General features: G+C 34.8%; 1 protein-coding gene across 1 annotated transcript; it reads right to left on the bottom strand.

Moving 5' to 3' along the window:
* Positions 1 to 550: 550 nt before the first annotated feature.
* LOC146148504 (trifunctional enzyme subunit beta, mitochondrial-like) lies at positions 551 to 12,924 on the bottom strand. Its single transcript, XM_083388590.1, has 13 exons — positions 12,736 to 12,924; positions 10,535 to 10,670; positions 9,006 to 9,120; positions 8,777 to 8,894; positions 6,310 to 6,431; positions 6,059 to 6,133; positions 5,409 to 5,589; positions 4,699 to 4,823; positions 4,429 to 4,508; positions 3,950 to 4,085; positions 3,596 to 3,670; positions 1,911 to 2,075; positions 551 to 1,172 (listed from the first exon to the last, which is right to left on the bottom strand). Exons 1-13 carry the CDS (start codon positions 12,794 to 12,796, stop codon positions 1,134 to 1,136), a joined length of 1,428 nt encoding a protein of 475 aa, XP_083244716.1. The 5' UTR covers positions 12,797 to 12,924; the 3' UTR covers positions 551 to 1,133.

The following is a 12,924-nucleotide window of genomic DNA, read 5'->3' as shown; positions in this document are numbered from 1 at the left end:
ATAGTCTAATTAGCGTTTAATACAAAATCTATATTTTCATGAAGCCAAATTTTTTTGTTCTGCTTTAAATTTGCTGGTCTTTAAATACAAAAAAGTCTTGAGTCAGCCGAGAGGGATTTAATGTTTTGTGGAAGAGGCGCCGAAAGCGCCAGGGTTTGACGTTTTTTATTCCCTTATTACCAATTGGTGTTTGGGCTACATTCTTCTGAAAAGTCTAAAGCGATCTGCGTCGGTTAACCCTTATTTGTGGGTTTTAACAACATGGTATTTAGAAAATGAAACCCAAAACTTGTTTTTTGCATTAAATTCTAAAATGGTCTTTCAAGACACCAAGCGAGATAAATTTATATCGCGAAGTCGATAAAGACAATTTGACAATAGCCACTTTTACAAATCGTTTGCATCAGTTGCGAATACAGATTGGTCTTAGGAATCACGCTTTGGCAGGCCCAGAGGGTTAAAAACCATTAAAGTAGTATAATTTGGAAGACCTAATCATCTTGAAGTAGAGTTTGTTCCGAGATAATTTAAAAAAAAAAAAACAATATTTGTAAAACTTCGTAAAATATTACGTAAATCGAAGGGTATGTCTAAAAATGACAGGCATTAAACAATAAAACCCAAACATTAAATTAGGAATTTTATAATTAAAATTTAGTTTTGTATTTCAGCGACATCTGGTTCGTCTTTCAACCATACAAGCAAATGTAGAGTATAACACGAAACTTTTGGGAACAAATCTCAGACATTTTTTCTCTAATAAGGACTAATTCTGATCTAATCTGATTTAATATTTTTCAGCTTGGAGTTTAGTTTAATTTAATTTAACTTTAATTTTTTAGTAATTTTACTGCATAGCCTAAAAATATTTTCTGACAAATCTAGTAACTTCTAATTAACATTCAAGGCGGTTAGATTTTAACAAAAACACTACAGTCAGTTACAACAAAACTCTTGTTGGAAACTATGCGCTCGTTTGTTCGTGAACTTACAACATGAATCGCCCTTATTTAGTTGCATCCCAAAGAGAAATGGCAAAGGGCAAACTTCACCTTATAATTATAGAATTTGCACAGACCGTAGGAACGTACATTGAACAAGAACGATACAAATAAAACGGTGCCGAGGTAGGCCTAATAATCTGGGTGGCGTTCAAGTATCATCGAATGGCCCTGAAAGAAATAGTAAATTGCAGTCAATTTAATATATTAGTTATACGTACTGTCGCTCCATAGTAGTTTTAGTATAATATAACAAGCAACATCACGTGTTTTTACTTTCGTAGCCCGCTGAAAAAACTTCTAACTCATAATAATAATTAGCCTAAAAAGCTAACGACGGTCGGTAATTTTAAATCAAAACCGATACAAGATGCTATAAGTAGTACACGTCCGACATTCAGGGGTTATCAGTACTAATTCTACCCCAAGTCAGTATGCCTATTTCGCCCATGGTTTGCGATCCAACGAAGCGTTTGTACCCTGAACAAAACTCTTAAAGCTGAAGCAAATATTGGCCAAATACTCTGCTAAAAAAATATTCCATAACGTTTTCATTTCATCCAATTTTCTTGTTGGGGCATAGCAATAACGTATGGCGCCGTTTAATATTGAATAGCGATACTTTTTCAAACATAGCCTATCCGGTATCGCAATACAATGTCAAGGGTCAAGTATCAGACATCCCTACATTTAGCCATAAAAACACGTGTTACGTCTTTTCATTAAATTAGTTTTAGAAAGTACGCCATACAGGAAAATTAATTGAAAGTGGATGCAGCTAAAAAGCGTACGAACCCCTTCCCTAACCCAACAAATATCGTAAAGAAATTAAATGAGCAATAAAACAGTGCTTATAAATGAAGTTTTCGTGTGGCTGTCGTGTTTTTAAACGTATACTACAACACTTACGATTCCACCAGCGGCACAAGCGGCTAGCAGCGCAAATTGTCCGTCTTCGTCCTTTAGTCGATTTGCGGCAGTGGTGACCAGGCGACATCCGGTGGCACCGAACGGATGGCCAATAGACAAGGAGCCTCCCCATAAGTTAAACTTCTCCATTGGGGGTGCACCGACCTTGAGGGTAGGTATTATAAGTCTCAACAATAACAACTACATTTGCATTGAAAATTATAACACGAATATAAAAGTAGTGAAATAAAATTTATCGTTTTTTACAACACGTTGTCATATCTCTACTTAAAATAATAGTTTACACGACTAAATAAAAAACATCTGGGTATACGCTCTTTAAAATCTTACACCTTTCTGGTTTCCCAAGGGCAAAGTAACATTTAGAGCAGAGGTTCCCAACGTGGGCGGTACCGCCCCCTTGTGGGCGTTGGCGAGTTACAAGGGGGCGTTTTGGGTCCGTTTATAATTGGGGGGGCGCTGAATGCACTTAAGGGGGCGTTACATAAAACCACTTATAGGCTAAATTTTATAAATGTTCACATAAAAATAGTAACAAACAGGACTGTAGGTAACTTTTAACCTTAAATGGCAACTTTCGTACTGCGAACTTGTAGCAGTTTTCCGACCATTGTTACGTAATAAATGTAAAGTTGTTGGTTGTTGTTGCGTTTCACAGTTTTATACGCGGCAAAATCTTTGTATATTTAAAGCAGGGGTCGCCAACTTACGGCCCGCCACCTCTTTGACAACTATAGACACTAGTCCATTTTAAATACTTTTTGACTATTTTAACATAGTACGGGCAAAAATTTTTCGCGCCTCGCGCGAATGGTCTTTCTACGTCCAGTTTGTTTACGTTTTCATGCTGTTTTTGGAATAGATTAGCGCTTTTTTACCGTTGCGGACAAACGAAAACCGTATTCAAAAATATTAGACATATATTATTTAACAGTTTTTGATTTTTTTCGGCAATGTAATGAATACTAGCACGAAATTTAAAAGAAATGTTGGTATACCCCGAAAAAATTGCGCTCGCTACGCTCGCAACGTGCGCCAGGCCTTAAAGACCTTAACAAACACTGAATTACACTATCTATAAACACTAAGGTTATCGCGTTTCCTCAAACTAGCTTTATTACACTATTAGTAGTATGGATGAAAAAAATCCTTGGTCCGCCTGATTCACAGTTGTTCTAACATTCCAATAACACAATTCTTAGCGGCCCACAGAGACCTTTCTGAGTCTGATTGGTGCCCCTGACAAGAAAAGGTTGCCGACCCCTGATTTAAAGTATTGGTGCAGAAAGTTGAATTTTTCCTGGTAATGACATAACCTGGTGAATTAATGTATCCATAAATTCCTATAGTGAATGTATGTTAGACAACCTAAAATATGACTGACAGCTTATCGAAACGAAAGTGAAGACAATAAGTGTTAGGCAACGATTAATATAATACTTTACTGTATGAGGGGGCGATATGAAATAATACTGAGCCCAAGGGGGCACTAGTGTCAAAAAGGTTGGGAAACACTGATTTAGAGCATTACACCTAACAAAAACACCCTTCAATTTGATGTGGTAAATACAATTATATTATTTGTACCCCTAAATTATTTGATTTGATAAATAATAATGTAATATTTTATTGCAATTATTTTTCAACCCAGTATAGGTCTTTACCTTTCCGGGTCTATTCATATGTTTCTGGGCAAAGTAGTCAGATTCCATTGCAGCAAGATTCGCCAAAATTTGACCCTAGTAAAACAAGATTGTTATTTTAGCAGGTTAACAATGCTGTTGAAATAGTATATGTACTAGGCTGTATTTATGTAATCACACAAACTGTTAATACCTTACATCGTGTAAACAACACCAGGAGGTATTATGCAATATTGCATTCACCCAAGTTTAATGGGATAAAATATAATATATATTATATAATTATAATATATCTGTATGTACGTAATTGAAACTTGTAAATACCCTATTTCACTAAGTAGCATCTAATAGTTTGGCTGATTTATGAAAACTTACAGCAAAAGCTTCATGGAACTCAAAAACATCAATGTCGTCTAATTTTAGGCCGGCTTTCTCCAAAACAGCTGGAGTGGCATATGCGGGTCCAAGTAACAGTTGATCTTTGGGGTCTTGTGACACATATGTGTAGTTCCTAAAATGATAAAACAGTCGAAATTTAATAAAGCTGTATGCAAAATATTAAGATATGCATCCGAAAAAAACAGGGAATACCAAGACAGTTTTGTTTCTGTTAAATAGGTGTTTTCAAACTATAGGTGACAACCCTTTTAAAATGATACCTACTTCTCTATAGGCTTTAAATTTGAACTTAACGGTGTGTTAAATATTTGTTTATATTTTAATAAAAATACAGACCACATAATATAGACACTAATTCCATTTTATTTAGTAATGAAGAAACAATAGAAACAAACGTGTTTTCCAAAAGTAAACAAACAAAGTAATGAATTTGTAACCATTGGACTTCTACATACCTTAAGTATGCTTTTGGCTTAAATCCCATCTCTTTAGCCTTGGTTTCTTCCATCAAAAGAACAGCACTGGCCCCATCACTCTAGATACATCAATATAAAATTAAAAAATACAGTTATGTACACCACAAGGTAAATAAAAAGTTAAAACTTTTGACTAAAAAATAACAACCCATGTAATAATACAGATAAAAGGACCACCCTTGTTTTACTGGCTGCATAAAATGTTTACTGGAGTTCTACTATGATCTACAAAATAAAACGTGAAACTACCAAAAAAGATGAATTAGCAGCTGTTATCGTTCCATGTGGTTTAATAAAAGCAGCTCGCAATTTTGCCATCTTCTCCATTGTTGAAACCCGAATTCCATTATCCATTGTAACTGGTTCAGCAACACCTTGTTCACAGAAAAACAGTTTCAATTTTTTTTTTTAATTTTTTGAGAATACTTAACAAGATCACTTGCTCCAGTGGTTCTAAACCTTTTCTGTTGGCAAACAACCTAGTAAATTAAGATCTTGTTATTAGAGGTAGCCACAGGTTTCAAATTATGGGTTGGTAAAATGCAGCGGTTCTCAACCAGGGTGCCGCCCTGTTGTGTCATTTTAAATGCTCAAGGGTGCCAATAGGTATTTAAGAACTTTTAGGAATCTGATTTTTGCTCAATTGGTAAGCTTCTTGATACAACTATGTGTGTGTTAGAGGGTGTCACAAAGTAAATTTATGAGTTTTGAGGGGTGGCGTAAGACATAAAAGGTTGATAATCACTGCAGAAGTGGTACATACACCAAAAGTTAAGAACTATTGTCTTAGTAATTATTGTTCAAATTAAAGAGAAATGATTTAAAGAGAATAATTAAAAGCATCAGCATCTTGGACTATGCTTTGTTCCACAGCCAACATACTCTCTATATATCAATGTATATACATTTACCATGTAAAACATGTAAACTACCTAGGCATAAATATTTCATTTTTTTACCTGGAACCTTGTAATGAATGACATCCTGGAGCTTTCCTTCATCTGTTGCTTTCTTCGCAAACGAATGAGAACGGAGTGCAAATTCATCTTGTGCCATGCGAGAGATGCCGAAAGCAGCTGCAAGTCGATCAGCTGAATGACCCATAACTTCATCTGTTGAAAATTCTGCTATTGCTGGTAACTGCAGAAGTAAACAATTTTATTTTTTTGTAGCAGTCCCGAATGCTTTTTTTTATTTGCTATTCAAGGCTCAACACAAATGTATTGTGATACAGTAGCATCCCAAACGAACTATTTTTAAAACCAACTAATATGCAGCTGAAATTGGGTCCAATCGTGTTTAATATGAAAAAAAATTGTTTAAATTGTTTTAATTTGGCAAAACTGCAATTAAAATAATGTGATGCACACACACATAAAAGAGATTAGTTCATTACTCATAACAACATATATAGGCTTATTTAACAGAAATTGGACTTTATAGAGTTTAAGTAGCATGACACAAGAATATAACTTGAACAGACAAAAAGGACTAGTTTAGGTAGGGGCATGCCTGGTAACCCATGTGAAGCAATAAACTGTAGTTTAAGGGGTGAAGCAATAGATCACCTTTAAACTACAGATTTACATTTAACTTTAAAGCAATGTACCTCGGGGGTAAAATAACGTGCGGGACTCCCTGCAATTTTTGCAACTTGTCCAAGAAGCTTCATTGTTGACTTTGTCTATAACATATTAAATACACGACCTATTTCAATAAAAATAAATAAATAAATAAAAATGCATATTGCAGTAGCTTTAAGAATGAAGGCTATTTTAATTTAACCAAAAAAATATAAATCACACAGTTACTATGTAATGATTTAATTGATTAAAATCTAATTTAAAAAAAGAATCGAACCTTGTTCATTTGCAGCATCATTTTTCGCATTTTTCGATTGTAGCGAATTGGAACATCAGACATAAAATCAACACCTCCAGCCATAACCACATCACAATTGCCACTCATAATCATATTTAAGCCTGTCAATAAATCAAGCACTTTAAAGTTGCTTACATAAATAATATTCATAACAGGCAAAACGAAGAACAAACAATATTTAATATAACAAAATTAAATTGAATTGACTGTAAGTGTCAAATATACATAATGTTTATTTTTGGAGGTTTGTCTGTTGGTTGTTGTTTTATTCAGTGCAAGAGAAAGGGTGTTAAGAAAGCGCAAGAGATTAGCCAGCAAACCACAGGCATTGGGGGTAGTTGAAGAGAATAGCCAGATGACAAAATAACACAGTAGATTCTTTATATGTCTGCAGATTGGCACACTTTGAATAAGCTCTTCTTACAACCAATTGAAACACACCTATACAAGCTTAGTTAGAATCTTAGTTCACCTTTGACTGTAAACAACTTTCATGTTCTTAGTTACCATGATCACAATCTTCCCCAAAAATTACGGAAATTACATTGCAATGATCCAACATAATATCTAATAATTATTTAGGCCAGTGGTTCTTAACCTTTTTTCCTGCTAATTCTAACTGGGGAGATAAGCGGCGCATGCTGCTAGCCTTTGAAAAAGTGGCTTCTCTTAGTAAAACATATTTTATCACAAGAAATATTAATGCGAAATCTGGTGGCGGTGTAAACCTCTCTGTGTTGTTCCTAACAAACATATCAACTAAATGTCAACTGGTAAACCTAAGGCCCTGCAAAACCTTTATTGTTGCTTTCTGTAACAATCGTGGTAGACCTCATTGAAATTACACTTAATATTGCGGTAATAAATAAAGAGGCAGAGCCATATAATAAATGTTAACCGATTATGGAATGCAGGGAAGCATTAAGCTTTTCAGGGTCAAGTGCCAGCTTGTCACCTTCTCTGGGAATTGGGTTTTTGTTTTGGAGCGGCAAAAATCAGAATAAATTTAAAGTGAATATTTTGGCTGCAAAATTATTTTAATAAATTAATTTTGCATAGTCTTTACCAAACTAACGTAAATGAAAATGGTTAGGGCGCGGACTTTTAGCCCATATCTGTTTTTGCTTGCAGAAACAAGTTTAAGGACACTATATGGAGCATGCAACACATATACTAAACCACAAACCAAAGTGCAGTTACTAATATTTAAAAGTAACACTGGTAAACAACGCTATTTACACACTGACACTTCCAAACCCCCATGAAAACTAGCCCCTAAAAATATACCCTGTGACAAATATAGAACAACCGCAACCCCGTATAGTTGTTGTGTGGACTTGATTTCGACCAGCTGTTAAGGCAACTGGTTGTTCAGTACCCTATACCTTTCGGTACCCTATTCGCGAATTTGTGGAGCTACATAGCCATCCAAACGGTTGTTAATCCAACATTAATTCATTTATATTTTATTATTATATTCCACTTCTAAGACTACAAGTAGTTTAACTAAATTAATCAAGGTAGTGAAAAACAGAGGCGGGTTTGGCTAAACTCAAAACATTCAATTTAGACCATTGTAATCGAGGCCTCAAACATGGCGGCGGTATATGCATGATATTATGTGCAAATGCCCCATTTAGCGAGGTTGCGGCACAACATAATTGTCAAATAATGGTAACAAATTACTGGAGCTACTAACTTTGTATTTTTTGCAACATAGATATATACAAGAATATGTTGAGTCAAAGGGTGAGCTAGTACAAAAACAATTGGGAAACACTGGTTTACAAATTCTAAAAAAATACCGAGAAAAATGCTGCACTGGACCGGGATCTAAGTAGCAATAACATATTTTAAAACATTATTAAATATTTGAACTGTTTGGACCTAATTTAAACAGTTATTGGCTGATTTTTAAGCGAGTATTGTTTCAATACACACACTCATAAGGGCCACAACACATGTACATAACAATTTATTGAGTAGAATTAATGTTATCTGTAACAAACAAATTAAGAGATAAATAAATTTAAGAATTCAAACATTCAATTTAAACATTTTTCCAATTTGGTTATGTTTTACTGCATATAAAAATCTTTTAAAATGTAATTGTAGAAAAAAAAAAAAAAGAATCATAATAAACCTGTATGACCAGACTCTACAGCCCTACAGTGAGCTCTATGTGGCCATAAGTGATGTGAAAACATTGTAAGCACCTTGTAGATTTTATGGCGTGTTGATACAACTCTGGTGTAGATGTTTGACTATGACACTAATGTCATTTTTAATGTAAGAACAATAGTTGTTTTTTGGAAATATTAAAAATGTAAAAAGTGTGCTGTGATGAAATAAATAAAAGTGCTGCGATAAAATACTTTTTATATTGTTTTGTCTGGAGATATTTTTATGTTTTTTTACTTCTCTATGGTAAAGAAAAATATTTTACCTGTGGTCATGGCTTGATTTGATGATATGCATGCTTGTGTAACTGTGTGGGATGGTGTCTTGTTAGAAATGCCAACACCAAGAGCTGCTTCACGAGCTACATTAGCTGTCTTTGATTCCTAGGTTAACAATAGAGTCTATATAAATGAAATTGAGCAACCTAAAAAACTAACTTATAATATCTATATATAATTTTATGTATATATAAATATACTGAAAGCAATATATACCTGTATAACAGTTCCCACGATAATATAATCAATAGCATCTTTGGGAAGGTGTGTTTTTGCCAGCAAACCACGGAACGCTTCTCGCTGCAGGTCATGTGGCATCAGGTTGTTGTATCTATATAAATAAACAGCAATTTCATTATAAGTAAATATTTTAAACACATTGCATGTTTTTGATCGGGGCCTCTGGTGTTGTTAACCTATGACAATGGGACACAAATAAATAATGGCTGCTTCTGGTAGGGCCTACCAAAAGTAGTCCGCTATTTTTGCACATCCTTGTTCTGCAATGAAACAAAAAGACATTTTTTGTTTAGCAATACAGGGTTACTTTTGAGTTAAAATTTGCACTCACCAGAACAAAATAACAGTGGCCAAAAATGCTGGCATGCGGTCTGCAAATATCCGTCCTATCAAATTGTTTTTAATTATTTAACATGCCTTTCTATTTTTGAAAATTCTCATGCCCATAAGTAAACAAGTTAACTGAATGACCAAAAATTTAACTATTGATCAATCCTCGAAACCGACTTATAGTCATTACAAACATATGACCAAAAATTTAACTATTGATCAATCCTCGAAACCGACTTATAGTCATTACAAATATCCTAAACTAAGTAATACAGGGATACATTTTTTTCTGTGACAGCCATAGTGGTGCCGTAATACCAAAAAAGCCGTACACAGTGGGAGATTTCTATGAGAAATAAGTTTTTTGAAACAAAATAATAAAAGTTCTCTGAGTAAACATCTTCTCAGTGTGGACATATAAAAAATATATATATTTACCTGATGGGAAATATTTTGGTGTGCAAGGCAGTGGCAGGAAGCTTAATTAAAGTGACTTGTGTCTTAAACAAACTGCATACCTAATCTTATTAATCTAAATTGTTGAAATTTAACTCAGATTATTAAACTTATAGGCAGGGCTAAGAAGTTGGAGCTGCAGCCCGGAGCTCTTGAATCTGGATCCATGCATTTTCACTAAAACAGGAGTCAAAGCCATTTTTATTATTTTTGTTAAGCTGGAGCCAAGTTTTTAAATTAGTACAGATAAAGCTATGAATTTTTTAAGTGATCCAGCTCAAAAAAATTCAAATGCCTAAATGAAAACTACTAAACATTTTAGCAAAGCAAATTTAACTTGGTAAGCATAATATGCTAAACAACTCATAAAAAAAGAAAGCCGGAGACAATAGATATGTGTTTGGTGACTATGGGGTGGAGCCGGAGCCTTAGATATGTTTTTGGTTGCTCCGGAGCTGAGGCCATTGGGTAAGTGTTTGATTGTTTCGCAAATAGAGCCAAAGCTCTTTCACAGTTGCTCCCCAGCCCTGCTTATAGGCCCTCAAACATTTTTTTCTTGTTTCAGATGAGTTAAAAACAAGAAAAAAGAACTGAATATTACATCTGGAATGATTTGTGTGTCTTAGATCTGTGTAAATATATTTTCAGTTTCATGTATCTAGACAGCTCGAAAGAAAATATGAAAAAGATGAATAATAATATATTTAAACAAAACTTACTGTGTTCCAGACATGAGAAATGGTGTCCGTGCACCTTCAACAAGAACAACGTTTTTCTGGGTTGGTTTTGCCAAGGTAGCCTTTTTCTTAGCAGCATTGTGTTGACTTGAAATACTCAGATATCTTGAGGTGGCACCTGTTTGTTTTTTTTTGAGTAAATTTATTTAGGACAATATACTCGTATCTATTTAGGAACATATATTTTGACAAAAGATCCATTCAAAAACAAGAAGCATTTTCAAACATTTTTAATAAAAACTGGTAGTTTAGGTTGTTTGCTTGTTTAGTATAGCAATACAGTTTAATAGGAGCATCAGGAGCACTGTTATCCTTTAAAATCCCATCAAAGAAATTTATTTATTTACAACAATTAACTTCCAGATAAAAGCGTATTTTGGAGGGCTGCATGCCCAAAGCGCCTGTCTGGAAAGTATGGCAGTTGTTAAATCAAAAGTATGGCAGATGGTAAATCAAGCCAAATAAATCAGGGTGACCAGGTGCCCGAAGGTCAAAAGTACAAAATCATAAGGCATTTTGATTTTGGGGGGTAATACCAGTGTCCTGTGAAAAAAAAAGCACGCCATATAAAGTGGGCCTAGTTTGAAACCGGGTACATGTTTCCTTTTTTAAGGGTGCATATTTGGTCTGCTAAAAAAAAAATCTTACAGATGCCCTGGACATATTTCGCACAGCCAAAGGCACAGTGGTCAGAAGGCCGCTGCTGGTCTAGAATCCGGCGCTCTTTCACTATTGTACGTGAAAAGTTATGCAGAAAAAAAATATAATAATACTGCATACCACAACGCATAATGTTTGGGTTAGGGTGCTGGTTAGCGTTTGGGTGAGGGTGGGTCAAGTAATATTATGTTTATTATTAATAATAACTTGACCCACCCTCAACCAAACGCTAACCCGCACCCTAACCCAAACAATATGCATTGTGGTATGCGGCATTTGAAGAAACTTTTTTTTTCATTAATTTTTACGTACAATAGTGAAAGAGCGCCTAGAATCCCACCACATTTTTCATCTTGGGGTTTTTATTGCTAACAATATTTAAGTTACGGTGCAATTTAGCTTTTGGGTTTCAGATGGCCAAGTATTATTATTATATTTATTTTTTACATATTTATGCCTTTTTTGCAATTTAAACTTTGGCAATATGTTGCGTTAGTGTTAAAATAAATTTGGTAGGATTGTAGACTACAGTTCCTCTCAGAAAAAGTTTTGACAGGAAATTCTCGGGATTTCACGCGAAATAAGGACCCCGAATCTCAGGGAATTTTTTTATGATTGCGATTATTCGGCAACCTAGCAAAACTTTAAAAAAAATTGTAATTTTGACTAATATAAAGAAAAAAAATATTACCAAACCTACTCAAGTCGTTGCTTAAGTTGCTTTATTTGCGCTTACCAGCGAAAACTTAATTAAAATCTAGTTCTTGGAAGTGAAAAAATCCAGGAAAAAGAGGAACCCTAATTTTAGACCAGAGCCCCTAGGCCCCAGTCTGGAAAGTCTGGCAGGTATAGACAAGATCTTGCGGTTGCAAGGTCGAAAAATTCGGGTGACTGGCTGCAACCCAGTCTGGAAAGTATGGCAGATTTCGACGAGATCTTGCGGGTGCACGGCCGAAAAAATCCGGGTGACCGGGTGTAACAAAGGTCAAAAAAGTGCACCTCGGGTGCATTTTCGATTTTCCTGGTGCAATTTATGATCTTCCAATGCATTTATTGCACTGTAAACGTCTGACGCACATGCGTTTTACATATTTGGGGTGGAATTTAGAATTTTTTCAGGGTGCACTTTTAAAAGGAAAAAAAAACTTACGGGTGCACTTGCCATACTTTCCACAGTGGGCTGCAACAAAGGTCAAAAAGAGCACTTTCAAATTTCCGGGTGCACATTATGATTTTCCGATGCACTCTGTATTGGATACATTGCACTGTAAACATTGGCAGCACAAGCGTTTTACATATTTGAGGTGCAGTTAAGAATATTTTCAGGGTGCACTTTTGCAAGGTTGAAAACAACTCGCGGGTACACTTGCCATACTTTCCATAGTGGCCCAGGCCCACTATATTTACATTTAAACATGACTTTAAAAATAGCGGCGAGAAGTCGTAACTTGTAATGAGAAGGGAGAACTAAATCCAAAAATTTTTTTATAGAGTTAACACATCTAAAAAGTATTAATGTATACCTCTTGCCAACATAGCAGACTCCTTTAAGGTACAAACCGACTTTCCAATAGATGTCATCATTTTATTTTTAAGTTAAATTAAATATTTCCAAATGTTAACTAAACAAAACTGAAAGTGTAACACCACTACTTGGTTACAAATAAAACATACTGTGCTTTAGTAATAGCAATACACGGCGCATAAACGTT

Source organism: Ascidiella aspersa, chromosome 4 (genome assembly GCF_963924565.1).
Source record: "Ascidiella aspersa chromosome 4, kaAscAspe10.2, whole genome shotgun sequence".
NCBI lineage: Eukaryota > Metazoa > Chordata > Ascidiacea > Phlebobranchia > Ascidiidae > Ascidiella > Ascidiella aspersa.
Note: the sequence above shows the minus strand (reverse complement) of the source record. Positions and strands in the feature narration are given on the sequence as shown.

Bases quoted from the DNA above. Each gene is read 5' to 3' on its own strand.
- LOC146148504 (XM_083388590.1), bottom strand. From the start codon at position 12,796: ATGATGACATCTATTGGAAAGTCGGTTTGTACCTTAAAGGAGTCTGCT. The intron at 10,671-12,735 runs GTATACATTAAT...AAAAACAAACAG, and splicing joins GTCTGCTATGTTGGCAAGAG to GTGCCACCTCAAGATATCTG. The intron at 4,086-4,428 runs GTATGTAGAAGT...TTATCATTTTAG, and splicing joins AAGCCAAAAGCATACTTAAG to GAACTACACATATGTGTCAC.